The sequence below is a fragment of the Echiichthys vipera genome (genome assembly GCF_963691815.1).
Source record: "Echiichthys vipera genome assembly, chromosome: 10".
NCBI classification, from domain to species: Eukaryota; Metazoa; Chordata; class Actinopteri; order Perciformes; family Trachinidae; genus Echiichthys; species Echiichthys vipera.
The window spans coordinates 17,023,362-17,045,484 of NC_139835.1; the positions used below are offsets into that span (position 1 = coordinate 17,023,362).

The following is a 22,123-nucleotide window of genomic DNA, read 5'->3' on the forward strand; positions in this document are numbered from 1 at the left end:
CCACTATAAGTATAGAAAATTATACATTTTGCTCCCTTCATTGATAGCATGCACTCTGTTGCTGCTTGCTAAAAGTGAGGAAGACAGAAAAACATTGGGTGCACTATCATCAATGTTTCTGAAATACAAAAGGAAGCAGAATAGACATTTCTGCTTTAGTTTAAAAACTGTAGATTCACTCTTTTTTTTATATTTATATTTTTTAATCTTAAAACCATGGATGGATTGATGAAGGTGCCTATGGTCTCAGGGGCCCTGACTCAGCAAAACCTTGCTGAAACAAACACAAAACAATCACAAAGAGATGCTACTTGACCACAAACATACACAAAACAACAACAGGCAACCCAAAACGGCTACAAAAAATGACACAAACTGACTAAAAGTGCACTCTGAGTTTGGGTGTTGATTAATTTCCTATAGACAGGGTGGGGGGCCTTTGACCAGGGGCCCATTGTCTCATAATCTGTTCATGCTTAAAACAGTGCTCACAGTCTACATTGGTGTGTTTTGTAATACAACCCCTTCTAAAGCAATCTTTGTTAATCAAATCAAGTGGTTACCTTGCAATGTTTGATTATTATGTAAATCACCTCTTTCTGTTTTCACAAAGAAAACATAGCTGAGAAGCTAAAACTAATGCCTTTTTGTTATATTTTGGACAATTGGAGGTCTGGATGATGAATGTGTCATATAATCAATCTGTGGGTAACACTGCATGACCTCTAGTCTGAGGTGACAGGCAGCACAGTAAAATCTGTTAAAGCAACTTGCAGCAGAATCTTGTGGCATTGACTCATTTAAGTAGTGCTGATGGCCCGTGTTACACTTTGATTTCCGCTGTCTAACGGACACATCTTAAACAGTGTACGCGATAGAGCGGTAGAACAGAAAGTGGAGATGAGTCATGTCAGTTAAGGTAAAAGTGTTGAGAAAGAAAAAAACGAGCTGTTTCAGATAAGTTGCTCCGGGAAATTCTGACCTACGTGCAGTAATATGCACAGCTCTGCAGAATCAGGAAGAAGAAAGACGAAATGACGAAAGAAGAAAAGGCTTCGCTTGCCAGCAGGCAACTGCTTGGGGCCCCAGGCCAGTAGGGGCCCGGGAGGACTGACAAACTTTAAACAACAGCAGTGATAATGGGCACGTTTGCAATAACAGTAGGAACCCTGACCTCCCTAAGGTGACAACACCCTTTTTTTTTTTTTTTAAACTCCTGTCGCAAGTGACATGCAGGAATTTTAAATAAACCTATAATGGTGATGCACGCTGGTTCAAGGGCCCCCCTGTGATTTTTTTTCCTAGGGCCCCAACAGACTGTAGATGAATAATTCATGAAAACAGTTCACTCCATGAAAAACAGTTTATTGACCCACTGATATAACTAATTCCTATACAGAAACAAATAGTGCAAGAAAAAAGATACAACGCAATGGCATGAAATCCGAGCAACAACATAAAACAGTTTCATAAATCAAAAGTATTGATCTAAATAAACTGGATGGTTTGGAAATCAAAAAATAGGTCTTATTTTATGAAAGCAGTATCACATTTGTTAATAATATAGCAACTTCATATACAATATATAAAAAAAGACACCAGTCAGAAATTGCACACGGTGGTCACTCCTCTTTGGAATGATTGATAAGTCTTTTAGTCAGTCGTGTCGCCTGTCTGATTCTTGGTGAAGTCAGATATGACACAACGACAAAATATTACCTCAGCTCAGCGTAGATCCAACGCCAGATAAAAAACTAATTTATATTACGTAAGTACGTATTTTCAGGCAGAGCTGGACGCTTTAATACTGCATTTTCAATATTTCACATCTGTATTCTGCAACACACAAAAGTGGAATGATCCCATGACTGAAGTAATCATTTCATAGAAAGAAAAACAAAGACATGTACATGAACTGATATTTGTCAAGAGAGCGACAGGCTACTGTACATAGCATATTTTCAAGAGGCAACACAGCTGATGCTACATATCAACCAGTAATGATGACACATTGGTAACACTAAGCAGCTACAGTACATAGAAGTATGTAACTCATCTTAGCAACTAAAAACATGAACATTAACTGAGGGTGAATTGAAAGCTATGATGGATGGAAAACATGGACAGGTTTTGTTCACAGCACCAGTTTCACAAACTGAACAATGACGAATCAGATTCACATCTTTAAACATAGGATCACTTCACGTGATATGAAGCACATACACACAAATGCACACACAGGCTCACCTTCACAGTGTACAGATTGACCCATGTGCACTTTCCCTAAGCCTGTGATGATGCAGCTTTACAGGTCAGCTCTGCTGATCATATGTGCACCCATCGGGCAGACTATGCTCTCCAAGTAAAAATAAACATAAACTGATTTACTACCAATGACAATTTGTCATTGGCCTTGAGTTTTATGAGTTTATTATTATGATCTTTATCAAGACCTGATCGTATCTTGGTCTTTTCTTTTATCATATGTATCTGGTACATAGGTAAACCTGCTGTAAAACAGCATGGGACTTGTAAAATGAAGTGTTTCCTAACTGTACATAGTCGTTAGATTTCCCTGTGAAAAAGCCAACAGTGAAGTTTTGGCTTGTGTATTAGGGTAGCTGTTTTCAATTTGAAGATTAAGATTTGAATAACGTGCTTCTAGTGTGTATAAATAGATCTGAAACATATAAAACATAATTTTTCACATTCATGAATGAGCTTTTGTTTGTCAACAAACTAGCATTCACCTGTCAGAGAGCAGCTCTTTTCAGCAACTGAAAGCTTTAAATGTGCAAAACGTATAGCAGGAGCTTATAGCTGTACTTGTCTTTATATTAAGGACAAGACTATAGCAACAGCAAAAAAAAGTCTACTGCAACTCTACTGATCCTGTGAGGCTATTACAATATGTATAACTTAAATGTAATTCTTATCATTAGTCAGTCAAAATTTTTTGATTTTGCCCTTTGGGCGCCACTTACATAGTTAGTGGCTTAAATATTTACATATATTTGATATATAGACATCTTCCACTTGGAAATGCACAGTTGTATTACAGACATTTTCCTCTGAACTTTTAACAAACCATATATCTAACTAAGCTTTAAAATTCAGATTATTAGGGACAGTCTGTAAATGTGTCATTTAAAACCAGTCAGAACCAGTTTAGGGTGTCTTATCCAGTAACCTTTGTGATTGTCAGTTAGAACACTAACTACTCAGCAATACTGTGTTTGATACAAGATATGGCACAAAAACATTACAATGTGCAACTTCAAGCTTTGGGCACTTAAATGTCTGAGGTAGCAAAAATAATCTGTACATCATACATATTATTAATCCATATGGCTCTTCCTATCAAAGCCCCCCCCCCCCCCCCCAACAATACTTTGGCACCAAAACACAACCTGAAGTTGCTCTCTGAGGGTGAACAGTGTGGTTGTGTCCTGCAGAGGGCAGCCTCAGGCCATTAGAGAGAACAGTTTCTCCCAGTTTGCTTCCAACAACTCTCAGTCCAAAGTGCACCAGTGATGTCTGCAGGGAAACAAATCTAATTAATCTTTGACGTCCTTGACGAAAGACAGCTGAGACACAGTTTTCTTGACACGCAGAGCAGTGAGTCGAGCAGCAGGGTTGACGTACCAGCACTCTCTCATCAGTTTGCCCATCACACGCAGAGCCTGGTGTATCAACAAGCAGACAGTATTATTTATAGAAAAGGCAAAATGTCACTTTATTCAGACAACAGGCTGACAAGAGTCAGACTTTGCATTGTTCATTTTGAGAGATGATGGCCAATCTCATCACAATTCAAACAGGCTGTTTCTGACTCATCTTACTTCAAATCTGTCAATAATCTTAAATTCTCAGTATTGTTTATTATTGTTTCTTTGGCTTTTGCAGTCTTTCAGTAAGCTCTATTCCAAACAGCAACATGCTGAAAAACTGAGCCGAAAAGCCACCAGACTGCTTTCCCAAAAAATGTCATTTTACTTTTCTGAATATGTCAGTCGCTGGTCTACCGCTATCTACACTCTATCAGTGTAGTTGGTTCCTAACCATTTAAAATACCAAAATCACAAAATAATACAAACTAACCATTTGAGGCAGCAGGAGATGAGCTACTCCAGTGTTCTGTGAGATAAAATGACTGTTTTTCTGATGGAGCAGTACCTCATACAACCCTGTTTTAAAAAAATCCCAATTATCCCTTTAAAGCTACTAATTTGGTGAGAAGGATAAAAAAAAAAGATGATTCAAGTGTAGTTAGTTTTGTTCGTGGAGTAAAAGTCTTATAGGCCTATCTGATTTTTACAGTCTTATTCACACACTAGTGACTTAGTTTGTCGTTTTTTTCGCATGGGCTAGCTCGGCTCGGCTCGGTTTGGTTTGACTCGGCCCTTGTGTTTCTATTACAACAGGGCTACCTGCTTCAGTGGTGTGAATTTTCAAGGTGTATTTTGGTCATCTTTGTATTTTAGTGTATTTTATATTTTAAGTTTCATAAAATGTACCTGAATTCACAAACATGTTGGACTACAAACTGTTCTTACATCGCAACGTCTGTCGTTTCTATTCAGAAGTCGAAGAACATGGACGTAGCTGCCGTGACGTCATCCATTGGTTTGTGGACTATATACTATTTTGGCCGTTGCCATCTTATTATGTGATCATATTTGTACAAGGGGTGGCTGCATTCTGCTCTGCTGTTGTTTAAATTACACTAAGATAAATGCTAAAGCCAGTTGACGCAATTCATCCTGTAGATTATTCCTGGCGGGTGAGCGGAGAGCTCCGACCGCTGACGCCATTCACCGCAGTGACAAAGAGCCGGTTGAAAATCGCCGTTTCCCTTAAGTTAACATAGCTAGCGCAAGCTTGAGGTCCAAGCTCACCCAATAGTCTACCAAATTAGTTGATCAACCGGCTGAAAAAACGTCAATTTCCCTCTTTGGCATTTAGCTTAGCACAGCGTTATTAAAACATTGGGAACGCAGCCTGACGTTGCTTAGCTCTCCTCGCCAGTCCCGCCCTTTTGTCCAAACATAGTAACCTTCAGTTTTTAAAAAAATGAAGTCTCCTGGCTTCAAAACTGTAGTCCACAAACCAATGGGTGACGGCCTAATAGTGTCTGTGATAACTATCAGCTAATTCTCTCCTCTCACCTCACAGCTCTGCCACTGGTTGGGGACGTTGGGTCTGAGTTTCTGCTCACACACCACCTTTCTCATGTCCTCGATGGTCGGATCAGAAGGCACCAGGTCATAATAAGGCAGCTGGAAATCTTCATGAAGTCCTGTGAAAAAGGACAAAGATGGAGATTTTGTTCATCGTGCTTTTCCACACCCACATATTGATCCACAGGACTGATTGTGAACAGTGCAGTCTACAAAAAAACAAGAATATAAACAACATGATCGTGCGAAAGACAAAGTCACATGGCTGATGTTGTCCATATTTCTAGAAATATTGAGGAGTGCATACGTCATTTAAAAGTAGGCTACCTCTAACAGAGCATCTTCGGGCCAGTTCCCAGAACACCAGCCCTAGCGAGTAGATATCCGCCCTCTTGAATGACTCGAAATTGTTCATATTGATTGTGTCATCCAGGATTTCTGATGCCATGTACCTGCAGAGAACAACATGATTAAGACCTAATGAAATAAAAAGCCCAGTACTTCTTTCCGTAACCTATTTGTGCGTGGGTTTGTTTCCCCTATGTTCTAAGAGAACATGAAAATCAAGCATTCAGAGGATGAACAAAACAAGCTCTGTTCATTACTCTGAAGAGATTTGAACACTATGTTTCTGGGAACTTGAAGAACAAACACATCTTCTTTAAAAACAACACTCACTGGTGATTTATGGCTTTAGTTTGACAAAGATATATATAATCTTGTGAGCGCTTGATAGTACCACTAGGAGTCGCCAAAGTCCAAGTTTGGTCTGTATTGTTAAATACATGTGTTTATATATATTATATTACCAGAAACATATGTTTTTACGATAATTTGTATCATGCCTGCATCAAGTCATGTTTGCTTCTAACACAAAATATATATAAACTATAATATTATGCCCTATTATATGAAATGATGAAACACACTTTGCTTTACTATACCATATTACAGTTGATATTCTTTTACATTTCTATACTATATTATGTTATACTATATCATATTATTTCCATTGTCTATACTACATTGCACCCATACTGTACTATCAGAGATCCCAATCTCAATGTGTCTTCCTGAAAAGAAAAGTAGTATTTATATTATTCTGGTGTACATGCTAGATTTGCTGTTATTTATTACACGTGTCACTTTAACTTGTCTCTTACCTTGTAACTTTGTCTCTAATTGCTCTTTTTTTTAACTTTGTAGTCTTATCTACCTCTTATTTTATTTATTCTTATTTATACTTTTTACTATCTGTACGGTTTTTTTCTAGCATTTTTCTCAACGGGCCCACAACACAATTATTTTATGATTGCACTGTGTACACACCCTGCTAAATCAAACAGCAAAGTATTTTAGGAATCACTTGTGGGACTGAAAGTGCCTGACACAGTGGGAACCCACTGGGTTTTTAATTACAGATTCTGCTTTTCTTGCATAAAACAGCGCCTAGGAAGCTGGCTCACTCCGGGTTGGTAACCAATAAATAGTATTACCCATAAAACTTAAAAACAAGTTGACTTTGGAGAAATTCAGAAGTTGACTGCTTTATGAACCATGGGGAAATATATCACATCAAATAAATTAGACCTGGTTTACTCAGTTTCATTTCCTGTTTCTACTATGTGTGTGTAATGAGGTAAATCTAACCTCTTGGTTCCCACTCTGTGGTTGGACGGTATGTCAATGGAGTTAGTGCTGGAGTCATGTTTCACAGCCAAACCCAAATCGGCGATGACTGCTGTGCCGTTCTTCTTCACCAGGACATTTTTAGACTTTAGGTCTCTGTGAGCGATGGCAGGTTTCCCTAGAAACAAAGAGGCCACAAATAGGCTTCATATATATACACACATAATTCTCATCTTTCATTAATGGATAATTATAAGGACCTATTTTTGCTAAAAATAACACGTGCACCAATGTTTTATACTATTTTCACATGGTGTATCACATCATGTAATCCAATTATGACAGCCTGCAAGGAAATGTAATGGAATAACAGTTAAATGGGCTTACTGTGCATGTACTGTAGCACTGAAACTTTCACTCATCTAATCGATTGACGGATCAACAGAACAATTATCACCAACAAATGTCATGATCAATTAATCTTTTAAGTAATTTATTAAAGTAAATAGTAGATGTTTTATATGTTACATGTTCTATCATCGTAATTTGATTTTGGAGTGTTGGTTGGAAAAAACAAGACGTGTGTGACAACACTAGCATCTGGGAGACTGTTTTGAACATCTGTCACTCTTTTGGACATTGTAGAAATTAACAGACAAATTAATCAATCAAAAAATTCAAAGAAATCTTTAATGATTACAGTCTAATTTATAAATCGGCAAACAGCTTTGACCTTTACTGTTGGACTCTGGTTTAAGAGAATCCATTGGTACAATATATGGTGGGTTTACTGTGCTCATGCCATTGTAGGTCCAATTGTTAAAATGTCCAAATATGAGAATGCAGGTTCTTCATTCACTTATTACAGTCTTACCCTGTGTTCCAATGATTTCCATGTGGAGATGTGCCAACCCACTGGCTATAGACAGAGCGAGGACGATCATGCCTTCCAAGGAGACTGTGTACCTGTTCAGGTAATCATACAGGGAGCCATGTTCATGGTACTCTGACACCAACCAGAGCTGCGTCCACGAGCCGTTATCTGCAGCAACAGCAAATAATACAGTCACATGTTAACACATTTACCTTGTGACTATAATGTGACCTTGACTGAATTTGATGAGTGTATCTGAATCTGATACCTTTGTTGTCCGCAGCAATGAAGCCCAAGATGTTCTCATGTCTGAGCATGATTGTCTGATAAATCTCTGCTTCACGAAACCACGACCTCTCGTCCCTGGAGGAGAAGATCTTCACCGCCACGTCCTCTCCTCGCCACTTTCCCCGCCAAACTTCCCCAAACCGACCTTTCCCAATGGTCTCCTGCAGGACAATGGTCCGAGCTATAGTCCGCTGGACCAGCAGTGGCAGACCTGCAAGCCACCAGCAAAATGATGATCAGATATTCATATGCAGCCATTCCGTTTTACTTGCTTCACAGTTATTCAAATCTCGTAGGGTTTACTCAGCCTGAGTCATCATATCTGAGCTGTCTGGCGGCGTCACTTTTACCTGATCCAGAGCCTGAGGTGCTCATGTCATAGATGAGATCTTTGAGGCATTTGTCAGGTGACATTAGCATCTGGTCATCCAGAGGCTCCTCTGGGTCCTGCTTGTGGGCTCTGCTGTAGGCACAGCGGTGGCCCTGCACAACGAATACAGCCAGCAGGATGCCCATACACAACAGGCAGGAGGGCACCAGGATCACCACTGCCAGCTGCAGCTTGCTCCAGCCGCGTTCTTCTAAAGGCCTCTCTGTTAACACACACACAACAGGACATTGTTAGCATATCATTGTTCCCTAAAATTGAACTTTTAAGAGGAAGAATCAGTAGAATGAAATGTAATTATGAATGTTGCACCCTCTGGTGGTTATTATTGATTACTTTGTGTGGTGTACAAGAGTATGGACTAAAGTCATCTTCTCAAGTGGATAATATAAATATCAGTGATGTTTACTGCTGAAAAATGCTGGTGTACTGTATTTCAAAAACAAATTATTCTGACCTTAACACAAGCTCAGCAAAACTGAGTCATCACCCTGCCGACAATCTTAATATTTAGAACGATGGAAATTGTACATTTGGCAGATGCTAAGTTTTGTCTGCCAAAAAAGAAGTGTTTTCCAGAGTGCCAGACATTTTCATCACTGCCCATAAATGTCACTAATCAAAAGTTATAAAAAGACAGAGGCAGAAGCTTTTAGAACTGAGAAACCTTTTTTCCTAAAGTACAGATCTAAATGTTTATTTTTTTTCTTCGCTTTTGTCCATTAAAATAAGAGACAACAGGTGCACTGTGAGAATAAATGGGGGGTTTTAACAACACAATGTAATCTGGCATTTCTATCTCTGACCTTCATTATGTCTGTGGGTGGACAAAAGAGACCTGGACACAAACAAAAATAGTAGAGCTGGTGGGCGCTGTGGTTATATGAGAGTTAAAGACCTGTTGACAACATAAAAAGCAGTAAACGCTGTAACAGCATTGTAGCATATACTAGTAATAAATTATAGTTTTCAAGGAATACAAAGAATTTTATAGCAAAACGTAACTTGATTGGGTCAAATACGATTGCTGTGTCTCATTTTAACTTCAGGAATCATTGCAGGAACTAATATGTCTTTTAACATACACTTTCAACATAAACCATGCAGACTTGAGAAATTCAAACCTACTCCATATTTCTTCATCCATTTCATTTTCTTAAATCCCCGAAGCATGAAATGTCCTCACCAGGAGTGCCTCAAACATGCAACATCTGCAGATGACCCAATGTGCAAAGCAACACTTTTTGAACTAAACCACAGTTTCCTAAGACATCTTTAGCCTTTTACCTAAATACATATCTGCATGTGTCCAACTGGAGCTCAGCAGACATGATGCAAAACAAGACTGTAATCTCCTCTGGCCCAGTGGCAAAAGACCTTCTGTTTATTGACTTTTAGGGTGACTCTGCATTGGTCAAGAAAGCAATCTCAGCAGTCATTTCTATTTCCATTAATTGTTTGTTTGACAACACATCTTAACAAGGAGATTGAGAAACAAGGCGTTAAAGGTCCCATCTTAAAAAAAAATTGATTTCCATATCTTTTTAATTATAAACCTGGTTTGTGTGATCTGCAGATCCACAGAGAAATGCTCACAGCTCGTGTTTTCAGAAACTGTGCCTTTAAATGAGCCATCAGGACCTTTAAAGGACAGTTACTGAACTATAAATAAAGCTACACAAAACCGTTAACCACTGCCTACAACTTCACCTTTTATAACTGTAAGTGCCTTCTACTATTGAGGCCTGTTCAGAAGTCACAGCAAGGGCACAAACAAACATTACGTCTTTGCAGATAGAAAATAAATAACAAACTGGACGAGCTCACATGCTGATATTTAGCAGAGCAGTGGAACACATTGATTCTAGTGTCCTCATTCACAGCCAACACCATCACAGCCCGAGGGTTGCTGCCCTGATCTGTCTCATTAACAGTCTGCAGCACTTTACACTTTAAATCTTCTGTATCACCTCTACATTTGATTTGAACCATTGTCTGAAAAATCCATCTCATTAAAAAGAGTCTGGATGAGTTAGCAGAATTGATTTGGGTGCCTCACCTGAATTTATACCTTAAAAAGGTCTGTCTGTCTGCAAATTAGAGCTGAAACAATAAATCAATCAGTTGATTAGTTGATCATCAGATAATTCATATGCAACAATTGTGATATTCAACATGTTGTTTAAATGTGTATATATATGCCATCCTGTATGACAGTAAATATATATCTTTGGGGCATCTGTAGACTTCACCTCGGGCTGTGGGATATAACATTTTTCCCACTATTTTCTGGTATTTCAAAGAATGTTAAATTGATTAACTGAAGAAGTAATTGCTGGATTAATCAATAATGAAAACTGCCCAAAATAGTGTCCTCATGTGCAATTCAATGGATTGGAAAAACAGAATTAGTTTGCAAGCACTGAAATCAATGTGAATTTATTATTTTTGTAATGTTTTTGGTTTTACAGGTTCACATACAGTACGATACGATACACTGTGGATTTTCTTCAAGCTTCACTAATCAATACTGTCATATGAGTAATGGGTCAAAATACTATGTATACTTTAGTAAAGGCTTTCTTGTGGTGAAAAAACCCACAGATAATTAGTACCGGTACTCCGATTAGCTGAGGAGAACAAAAGCAATCTATAAGGTGAGGGAACTCGGACTTATTCATCAAGTATACACAACTCCAATTAGATGATAGATGATCGATGATAATGGTGCTCCACGTATGACATGATGCCATGATGTGTTGGATGTGTGTTTTTCCGCTAGCAGCAGGGGAACAGAGAGAAAAACAAAGTGTAACTCTGACCTCCCGGTGTTTTCTACTAAATTGTCTATCCACAGGTGTAAGTAATCTTCCCCTGCTTTAAGGCCAACTTTCACCCAGCAGACCCATGTGAGGCTTTTAACGTGCAGTAGGACTACATGCCTGACGAAGTGTTTATTTATAAATCAGTGGAGGGAGGGGGAGGATCACTAACCGGCGTCCCTTGCCTCTGCCAGATTTGTTATGTCACAGGATCTAGTAGGATCAGCATCCACCTCGTCTAGCCAGGGCCAGAATGAGTGGGAAATCCCACACTGATTTGGGGGGGTTGCTGTCGAATGACGGCTGTCACTCCTGAGCAATGTCACATTGTCTGAGTGAATCCATCTATTATTTTTGTCTGTTTTTGTCTTTACTGCTGCAGGTAAAGTGTTTGTGTTTGTTGTTTGAATTAGAATAGGCTAAAAAATGAACTAAAAGACAACCAGAGATAGAGATGGAGCATCAGATATACAAAAGCATCACATTGGCTGTACCTGGTTGTAGGTGCAGGGTCTCATTATTGCAGAAGTCAGTGAAGCAGCAGTTCCTCTTAGAGACGTTTCGGGAGCTATAGCAGAAGACCTGTCCCTTCATCTCAGAGGGAGACAGACAGGACTTGACCGTCTCTTCCTTCCCATCTACCAGCATCACAGAGTTCCAGCAGGCCCCATCTGAGGTCGTCTCACAGGTGCGGTTGGTGCAAAGCTGGCACACACACCTCAGACCTGAAACATATTACATCACTCGAGGTTAAAAAAGTTTTCTCCACATGCATTTCCCACTAGACACAAGGCAATTTATTCATTTGTAAAATCACTGGGGTTCATTCACATACTGCCATGACTAGTGGTCTTTAACCCTTTAGAAGCATGGCGCTCCAGTTACATAAGCAGTTCTGTGCTCTTAAATGGCTGGAGGTGGAGGAACCAACGTAATGCATCTTAGTTTAACACCCAGATAATCTTGTGTTCCTCTTGGAGCTGCTGTCATGCTTTGTTTGATAAGACCGTGAATGATTGATAAGAAAGCCTGCACTGCCTGCTGACTGGAATAACCTGGAAATAAACAGTCAGAATATTATACAGTATAAACTATTTTTAACAAATGGAGTGGCTCCGTATCTATGTATAAAATATATTATAAAGTTGTGAAAAATATTTATCATAAACTTAGACAAAACAGTCATATATACAGTATGCGTGAATGTATTCTTCCTTTAATGCAGTTTAGTTTGCTCAGTAAACAAAAACCTTGGCCATTTCATTAGGTATGATCTAAGGCAATGTTATTTTTTACAGAGCTTATGCTTTTTCTGTTTACTTTTAGCCTTTTTGTTTACGAAATATTTGAAAAAAACCTTTCAGTATAATACAATCCAATACACCACTACGACCCCAATGAAAAACATGATTACCACCTTTCCGACCATGTCAATAAAAATTCAAATGTATTAGCTTTGTGAAAGATTGTACAGGTAATGAAATGATGGAGGGAGGAGTGGTTTTCATGCAAGCTCAGTCAATTTAAAACAAAAACAAAAACATTCCCAATACATCTTGTCAGGAAGATTCACTATTCACAGACTGTCAGTTTGACATAACCACATAATCTTGTGTTTGCTCTGGGGCAATATAACTACCAAGGACTGCTGTTGTTTTTTTCTGGCCCAAAACCTCCATCATTTGTGGATTTATGTTTCTATATTATATTGATGTTAGATTCTGTACCACTGAATGTTTTCAACAAAGTCTTCATGACTAGTGACAGTTACTAAATGTTCTCCATATTTTCACGTCAAGGAGATATTACATATTATGTGTGATATAATAAAAAGAAAAAAAGAGTGAAACTACTAATCCTAAAATGGATTTTGGATTCTTATAATGTATCTATTGTGTGTGCTCTATTTCAATCGTCCCTTATCTGTTTTTCACATGCTCTATTTTATAATTGTGTAACCTTGTAATGCCACGCTATCTTGGCCAGGTCACCCTTGAAAAAGAGATTTTAGTGTCAACGGACTTACTGGTTGAATAAAGGTAAATTAAAAAAATATGTGGCTGTAAGGATGGAATTATACAGTATAATCTTGAATCTTGAATCTTGAATCTTGGATATAATGTACCGGAATGACAAGGATATAAAAAAAAAAAACAAGAAGCAAAATTGAGACATATTACAAAATAATGTGCTTATGATAGAAAACTGTCACCCTATCTTGTGATCATCTGTGTTGCTTTAAGGTTTTCAAGGAAGCAACTCAAAAACCACAAAGATTCTAACCTGAACTTGAGACCTTTTAAAACATGCTGAACCATATACTATTTCTGAACACGACAAACAACCAGTGTTGAAAAGGTATAATCACAGTTATCTACGAACTGTGTGAGGATTTTGTCAAAAGTCTGGAAGTGGCATTTTTGAGGAGCAATCTTAGCATATATATACTCTGAGAAGGAAAGGTAGCATTAATAAATAGTTTCCAGCTGTTGAGAAAGAATAAACTAAACTAGACACTTTTTACAAATAGAATCTTCACATGATGGTCAAAGTTCACGCTGCAAACACAAAGTGACTCCTACTTTTGTTACTGGGGTTTGAATTGCAATGTTCATGGTCAAATTTAATCAGTGATAAAAATCTATCTTTCCATGTATCTTTTGAGCTTCAAATGAGACCTGAGGATGTCTAAACCTTTATAGTTGATAAACAACTCAGTGAGGAAGACAAGTTGTTCAGGTTTTACGGCTTAAATGAAGCACAGCTGTGTGTCATCCATGAAGCAGTTGTAAAAACATGTTTAATAAAAGGATAATTATACAAAAAAGAGAGCAGTCAGGGGCCAAGGATTGGTCCTTGGTGCACACCGCAATTTCCCTATTGAACTGAAATAAAGGGTTGTCTCTGAAATGTGTCAACAAAGATGGATTGAGAAAAACTTCAAAAGAAAAGGCATAGTTCTGTCAATCATCAAATCCCATGAAAACTAAACCAGCAATGTGTTAGTCCTTCCCTCAATAGCATCTCACTATTATTGCATGCGGCACTCAGTCCTAAGTCTACTTCTACCTACCGAATATATGTAATTATATATGTTTATTTGTTTATTTAGCAGGATCCCCATTAGCTGTGCCATGAAGCCCCACTAGTGTTCATAGGCTTCACATAAAAACAATACAACGGTCCATGATTTCCCAAAACAGCTGGGAACAGTTTTAGCAAATGTTACTCATAAAGGAATATCATTGTGGCGTACATTTCAGCAGGATATTTTTATCATGAGTTATGTCTTTTAATTTATTGACATTTCGAAAAATAGAGAATATCCAACCTCATATTTCAAAGTGCTTTTTAAAGCTCCTCCACGAGTAGGACTTCTTTCACAGAAACAGCCAACAACAGAGAGGATCAGAGTTCAGTTTAAAAGGAAGCGTGACTGGAATCTGAAGATTCTTCAACTGCATACTTTGGAGTTGCTTGGCAACATACTTTCTCAAGGGCAATAATTACTAAAGTTTTAATGTACTGTAGCTCTTATAACAAGGTTGGTCTTTTTTAAAGCATTAAAAAAAATACATAGAATAAAACATGATGACGAATGATCATTATTGTGCTTGTCTTTAATAGGGTCTTTAATCATGTATGATGGCAGGGAAGTATTATATTTTTTTCTCCATTGTTTACTATTATAGAAACAACATTGTTCATTTTGAGACGAGGTGCCATAAACACCAAAACAGTGTTCCGTTTCAAGTCTGTAAAGACATGCTCAGAACGGTGTTGTGTTCTCAAAACGTACAATCAACAAAATACATACTGGTGTCTTTAAAAGTGCTGGTACGAAACACACCAAGGAAGGCAAAAAAACAAGTCTCTTTTTCAATATGGTAAATAAAATGAATTTACTAGTGGTAAAATAAATTGATATAAATAATATTTTGTCTGTTTACTGCTCCATATATTGTCTGTCATTATATTAAATTAGGCTATAGATCTTAAACCACATAGGATCTACTGAAATATGTTTAGTGAATGAGACAAACTGTGTGACATGTGCCTTCATACTGGTTATGGATTCATAGGTTTTGTTCTGCATATCTTACCATAGTGTTTGCCACACCAAACAAAACAAGAAGCATTAAGACAATCAGAAACCAATGAAAGAGAAAGAATCCAACAACACAGTCAACCGTATAGAAAAATTGTTATAAAACCGCTTGGAGCTTTGAACTGCGAGAAAAGCAATCCATTTTGATATCATTGCTTTTGTAACCGTTTTTCCACGAAGGCACAACTTGATCTGTGGACACATTTTGTAGATGGAGCAGTTCCCCCCCGGGAAAGATTTGGTCACAAAGGTTCAATTTCAGTGACTTTGAGTAAACCTAATGCACATTTCCACACATGCTGGAATTTGTGCCCGTTTCCTATCCGAGAACTCCTAACAGGTTCTGATAGTTCTGCAGCTTCCCTCAATCACGGAGGAGATGAGTAATTTACTCCTAAACTTCTAAGTGACACCAAACATGCGTCATTACAAGTGAGTTAGAACTGAATTCCTTCTCTGAGATGCTTGATAAAGTCAGCAGGGATGAGTGGTAGACTTTTTGGGGCCTTAAGCAGGATTGGGTTTGGGAGACCCCCTTATTGTAACATGTTGCCACTTCACATGGCACTGAACTGACTTGTGTGTTTTAAATATTAGTTTAGGCACACACAATACAAATAAGCATATAGACTAAAGTGGGACCTATTAGCAGCAACACTACTGTATTAGAAGATAATTATCCCAGTCTGTGTTGACTTTTGTTCTTGTCTTGTTATCTTATCATATCTAATACAACCTCCGAATGTGATTTATTTATTTGTTCCTTTACCACAGAATCCAGGGAGTGCTTAAGGCACAGTAAAGTCCCTAAAATGTCTATGATGCCCATCTCTGAGCCTCTATCCTTATATAGGTGATTTCATATCTCAGTCACGATATATATATCACAATAGAGCACGTCTATGAAATAACACCATGGTAAAGCCTATGTTTGTATACTCTTGTGTGATTTCAGTATTTGACAAATCAAAAGTACTTCATATTTTCTTATTTTATTCAGAACTTCAGCGCAAAATGAACACACCGGCATGGATCAGAACTTAAAGTGTCTCCCAAATGACATAAATATTGTCTTAACGCTGTTAAGCATACATACATGCATAGACATTTTTATGTTCTTTTAACAATATACATCTGGGCGCCCCATTGTATGCTATGAAGATTTGGATTATAAAACAATACAGCAATGTTCAAATGATATTCCCTCAGGTATTTCAGATAACATCTTTGGATCATTTTAAGTGAAGTGGTTATTATTGTCAATTTAGACAAATTAGTGTATCACAATATCCTGATATATGATTTCATCATGGTATAATTCCTAGGAAAGATGATAAATTATCATATGTGATAACGTGTAATGGAGCATCAAGTCAGTAGTGGACAGGCTGACATGTCACTTGCATGAGAATCACTTGACTAAATAAACCCCTTGTTCGAGTTTTTCCGGTCTCCTGTGAGTACATTCACACAAAGGCTGAACTTAATTGGAATATGAGTCAGAAATGACATACATCGCATACTTGGTGCTATAGGAACTTGGATCTATTGTCAGTTATTGTCTCGCGTCCAAAAATATATTTTCTAGTTTGGGGAGGATGAACTTGAATCACCTTTGTACCCCAGAAGCCTTCAGCAATAACGGATTTTTATCAGACAGACTTTATATTGCAGATGAAGCCATTATATAGAGAGGTAGTACTGGTACTTTAAATATCATTCATTGGATCTCTGTATATTTGATTTACCTGCATTATGCAGCTTATTACCTGGGGGAAAAACCTCTGTCGAATTTGTGTGTTCAGTTATCACTTTTACAGTTAACCTCTGTTGCCCCAACAGGCACATGTTCAGCTTTTTTTTGTTAAAGATTATATTGGCAGTTTTTTAAGCTTTATTAAATAGGGGAAATGGGGTGTGAGAGAGAGGGGGGGAGACAGGCAGCAAGGGGCCACAGGTCGGAGTCGAACCTTCGGCCGCTGACTCAAGGACCTTCAGCCTCATGCAGCGACTGCTCTAACCACTCAGCCAACGGCCGCCCCATGGTCCACTTTTCAAGTTAAAAGTTGGTGTTATGTGTCCTGTTCTAAGTCTGAACCATAAGTAGCCAAAAATAGGGAAATGGTCACTTTAACCAGTGCTGTTTAACTTCATCTGACAGACAAGATTTCAGTCACATACCTATTTCTCAGGGTACACACCAGGACACCAGTATAAATCAGCTGTAACAGGTGGGTGGCTGCTTGTTTTTTTTTCCCACTCTAAATGTAAAGGAGGCATTTGTGTTGCCAGCAGCCGCTTGAAGTTCATTTACAATGTATTTGATCATATCAAATACGGCATAACAGCCTGCGGACCACGGCTTGCAGTATCAGTTGGAGTTGCAACTAATGACTATTTCCATTATAGTTTAATTGTCTGGTCTATATGAAAATTATGAAACATGCAAATCACAGCCTGACAAAACCCAAGGTGCAACTTCCGACAACCCCGTTTGTCCGACTAGCAGTATTTTTTCTTGAATAATTGTTTCAACTCTAGTGTGGATTTAGTCAAATCAGACAGTCCAGTTCAATTATAAAAACAAACAACTTTAATTTTTCAATAAACAAACAAGTAAGAGTCTAGCGCTATCAATAAGATGTATAAAAGAAACAAAGATATCTTGCTCTAAGTTTTGCCTACAGCAATGGCACCATGGTCTCACCTTCATCTTATGGCATGCACTGACTGGGTAATGGCAAGAAAAATAAAACTGACTGTGCCTGAAAGATTGGTTTCAATCATTGGTCTGCAAAACTATTATTTCACCAAGCAGACTCACAACAACTCGAAACACATGGTCTATGAACATCTACTTCCTTACATGTGACATAACATGGACAATCAGGTAGCTTTTTATAGTAGAGTACTGTTTTAAATAACATTCTGAGCATTAATAGCAACAGAAATAAAGCTACATAGAGTACATTATATTTAGTTTTTTTGCAATCTTTGAATTTACAAAGGTGAGTTTATTGTTATAAAAATAATATGTACTTTAAAGTTAAATAATGGATAGTGTTTGGTTTGGTGATATAACCCATAAGAGTTTATTGGGCATACATACTGTATGTCAACTGAACTTAGAGTTAGCCAAGAATGTTTATGGTAGGGAGTTTAATAAAACTCACATGTGTTTTGAATGTGTTTCTAATTTACTAAATGAATGCATTTGATTAACATAATGCAAAGTGAGTGTGGAGCGAGGATCTGTCAGCTACTGTACCTGCAGTCAGCTGGGCGAAGGACAGAAAGATCAACGCCGCTTGAAAGCTCCGCTTCCCGGGACGAATCATGGCAAGAGCCGCATCTGCTCCGTCGCCGACGCACCGTTTACACAGCTACTCTACAGAACAACACATTATTCATGGCGCTAAAGTCCTCCGGCCACGCACCCCCGCTCAAATAGCCTCGCACAGTAAACGCAGGGGAGGAAACTGTAAAACGCAACGAGGGGTTTGCTCCGCCTCCGTTGACTGGAATTTAAGAGGATTAGCGCTGCAGACCTCTGATGAAGACATGTGAATGAGAGCCAGAGAGAAAGTGGATTGCACATCCATTTAACTGCTGCGGGTCCAGTGCAACACCACCTCCTGTCTGCATATTAAACACAGCCATGTATTCCATTCAGGGAGGTGCCAGCTCTCACTTATTCACTAAAAACAGCTTAAACTGATAACATTAGGCCTACAATAAAAGGACAATAGGAGAATGACTATAAACTCTATACAAATCAGAAGAGTACCTGTATGCATCATTGACAATCACATGGAAATATTAGTGAATAGTTGATTCCTCACTTAAGGAAAACAGCAAGAGCAGACAGCGTCCATCACTGTCGTGTTGCAGCTGGTAAAGGCGGGCTAATTTTATACGTTATATATTTTATTTTTACTTATAAAATGTTATATTGATTATTGTATAGTTAGATGTACAAATTGTACATATAGTGGATAAAAAAATACAGATTACAGCAATCACTGAATTGTTAAAAAGGTATAGGATAGAATACGTGAAAACTTCTTCCTACTCCTTTTCAGACCGAATACATTGCATAGATGTTGTTAAAGGTGTTTTTTTCTCTCTCTCTTATTTTTTAAACTAATTTAATTTTGTAAACTTTTGTATTCTTTTTTTTTGACATGTCTGAAATAAACTCTTACATTCATTCATACTACTGGGTGACCTACCCTTTAATAATGCATCATAAAGTATTAGTTTATTATGTTTTGTATTACTGATGTGAATCTACAAAGTAACTAAAGTCATCAAATAAATATAGTGGAGTAAAAAGCACAATATTCCCTTTGAAATATAGTAAAAGTAACATACCTCGAATGTACTTGAAGACAGAACTTGAGTAAATGTACCACTACTATATACTGTGGTAGGGGAACAATACATGGTCTATATTGTCATGCAGCTTTTCAAAGGACCTCGTTCACCTGTCTGTGGACCCTGGGCCAAAGAGAGTGTACTTATCTCCTTTAAGTTCCCATTAAGTAAAGTGCACACTGTACACAGCTTTATCATACACCCAGACACCAACCAGCAGGCTCCTATGTTGGAATACCTCCCTTCTGTGTTAATGAGTTTGTGGTCATTTTTGAAACTTTATGTCATGTAACCATGTGAGCACAATATAAACTAAAAAACAGGGCTGCCAGATTAGGTAATAATGCAAGACCCTTCTTTATTGAAATTATACTTGAGAGGTGCATCTTCCCTAACAAACTGGCAGTTAAATAAATCTGCAAATATAAATTCACAACCGTGTGCCCCCCCAGAGGGACTGGCAGGTGTAATCCAGCCAATCTTGCACCCCTGTGGCCAATACAATTCCCCTGCATGGAGCAGAACTCAAGTCAGCTAATATAAACCCTTCCCAACATCCCATCCATCCAAGCAGAGAGTAAACACTGTCAGGTAGTCAGCTGTACATTAAGCTCAGTGCAAATGTTACAGCTCAATCCAGCTACATGCAATATGTTATTTTACTGCAGGCCATATATGAGCAGTTTATGCTCCAGCTGCTTGGGCTCCATAGCAACCACAGGTGCCATTGTCACCAAGAAGAGTGAATGAACTGAGTTTACATGGGCAAATCCCAAGAACAAAATGTACTGTAATGTTTTCAGAGCAAAGTCTACATTATCTTTACATAGTGAGACAGTAACACATATAACCGCTGAATCCAGGAACCTCTGCAAACACTAATATTGTAACCTCTGCTCTTACTGAACGACTGGGATTGTTAAAATGTGTTTTTTTTAAAGTTAGCCATAAAAATCTTATTTTGGCAGACAATCATGAAGAGATTACCACTTCTACCTCTTAGTGCAGACCCACATGCCATGTGTTCAAACCCAGTACAAATCCTCAGGGAAGTAAGACTGTGATTTTGAAGTTTGAGTCAAACTCCTTTGCTCTGTCGGTGCAGTAAAGATCAAATGACACTGACTATAAAGACAGCCCACTTAGAAAGTCGGACAGCAGTTGATACATGCAAGCAGGCCATCCGAGCACTGTCAGACATCCTGTTAGTGTTTCAATCATCTTGCCCATAACTCCTCTGGCATATTAATCAGTGTCAATCAGTAACCATCAGGGGCCCAGTTGCTGTTTGACATCTGCATAGATACATCTATAGACATCTGCACGGCTGTGCACAGTTTCACTTTACAGCTGGCAAGGAACGCGCCTGGGACCTTTTCCAAATTAATATGAATTCATTTGTTGCATTATCAGTTAAGATACCACTACTACTTTTTGCAGTGGGGAAATAAGATTATTGTGTAGAAACATCTGTATATCTGTATATTAGTGAAAGAATACAGACATTTCTAACTGTACTGAGAAAAATAGTTATGGAAGTTGGGTTTAAGCTGGAAGGCTGACAGCTGCAATAAAACACTTTTTTGGAAAAGTAAATGACTATACCCCAACTACATTCTGTAGATATAATTTCCAACTGGACTTGGAAATCGCAAGATAATTTGTTAGACGTGGGATAACTAGGGATTGATTTAAAACCATAGAGGGGGCACAAATAAAAACGACATGGCCAATTGTATTAAAGATCCTGAGTAATTAACAGATTCACTATTAGTCCCAACTATAATTCTACTGTCTAAACATGAAGAACAAACTGAAAATGAGCAGAGAAATTAAAAATGTTCTCAGTCACACAGTTTTAACAACCATGATAACGGCTCTGTCTGGCTGCACTAACCTTTGCTCATTAGCACTAAACACAGACTACAGCTGAGAATGATACGAAAGTCATTAGCTTTGCTGCCATTTTGTTATAAACCAAAGGAGTAGACACATCTAAAGTTTGACCTGATGATAGCATTAGATGAAAAGCCAAGGGATCCCCAAAGTGATCACAATGACTTCTGAGAGGGACATGATTGCATGTACCAAGCTTCATCACAATTCACTTAAAATCACAAATGCAAATCAATGGGGGCACTCAAGGAAAAAAATAGGGGATCATTAAAGACAGTAGGATTCATCCTCTGAAGACCATAACTGTCCGTATTTTCATCTTCATTCACTTAATAGTTTTAAAGCATTTCAGTCTGGCGCAACCTATTTACTGAAATTGCCATCTCTGGAGCCACTCCACTAGCATGGCTAAAGATAAAAATAAATCTACTAGATACAGCATCAAGACAAATGAGACAGATGAAACACATTTTTCTATTTTAATTAATATAAATCACTAATTGATATAAAATGTTAAAGAAATAAAAAAAAGGCTGAAGTTTCACTTCATTTACTTGACAA

The 22,123-nt window shown here is 38.1% G+C and overlaps 1 protein-coding gene across 1 annotated transcript; it reads right to left on the bottom strand.

The window, feature by feature from the left end:
• Nucleotides 1-3,557: 3,557 nt before the first annotated feature.
• Nucleotides 3,558-18,643, bottom strand: acvr1c (activin A receptor type 1C; the record flags this gene model as incomplete). The annotated part of the gene is made up of 9 exons (XM_083921257.1): nt 18,558-18,643; nt 11,676-11,906; nt 8,322-8,564; nt 7,952-8,182; nt 7,684-7,851; nt 6,831-6,987; nt 5,508-5,632; nt 5,169-5,299; nt 3,558-3,683 (listed from the first exon to the last, which is right to left on the bottom strand). The coding sequence occupies exons 1-9, from the start codon at nt 18,625-18,627 to the stop codon at nt 3,558-3,560; spliced, it is 1,482 nt and encodes a 493-aa protein (XP_083777383.1). The 5' UTR covers nt 18,628-18,643.
• Between the last annotated feature and the right edge of the window lie 3,480 nt (nt 18,644-22,123).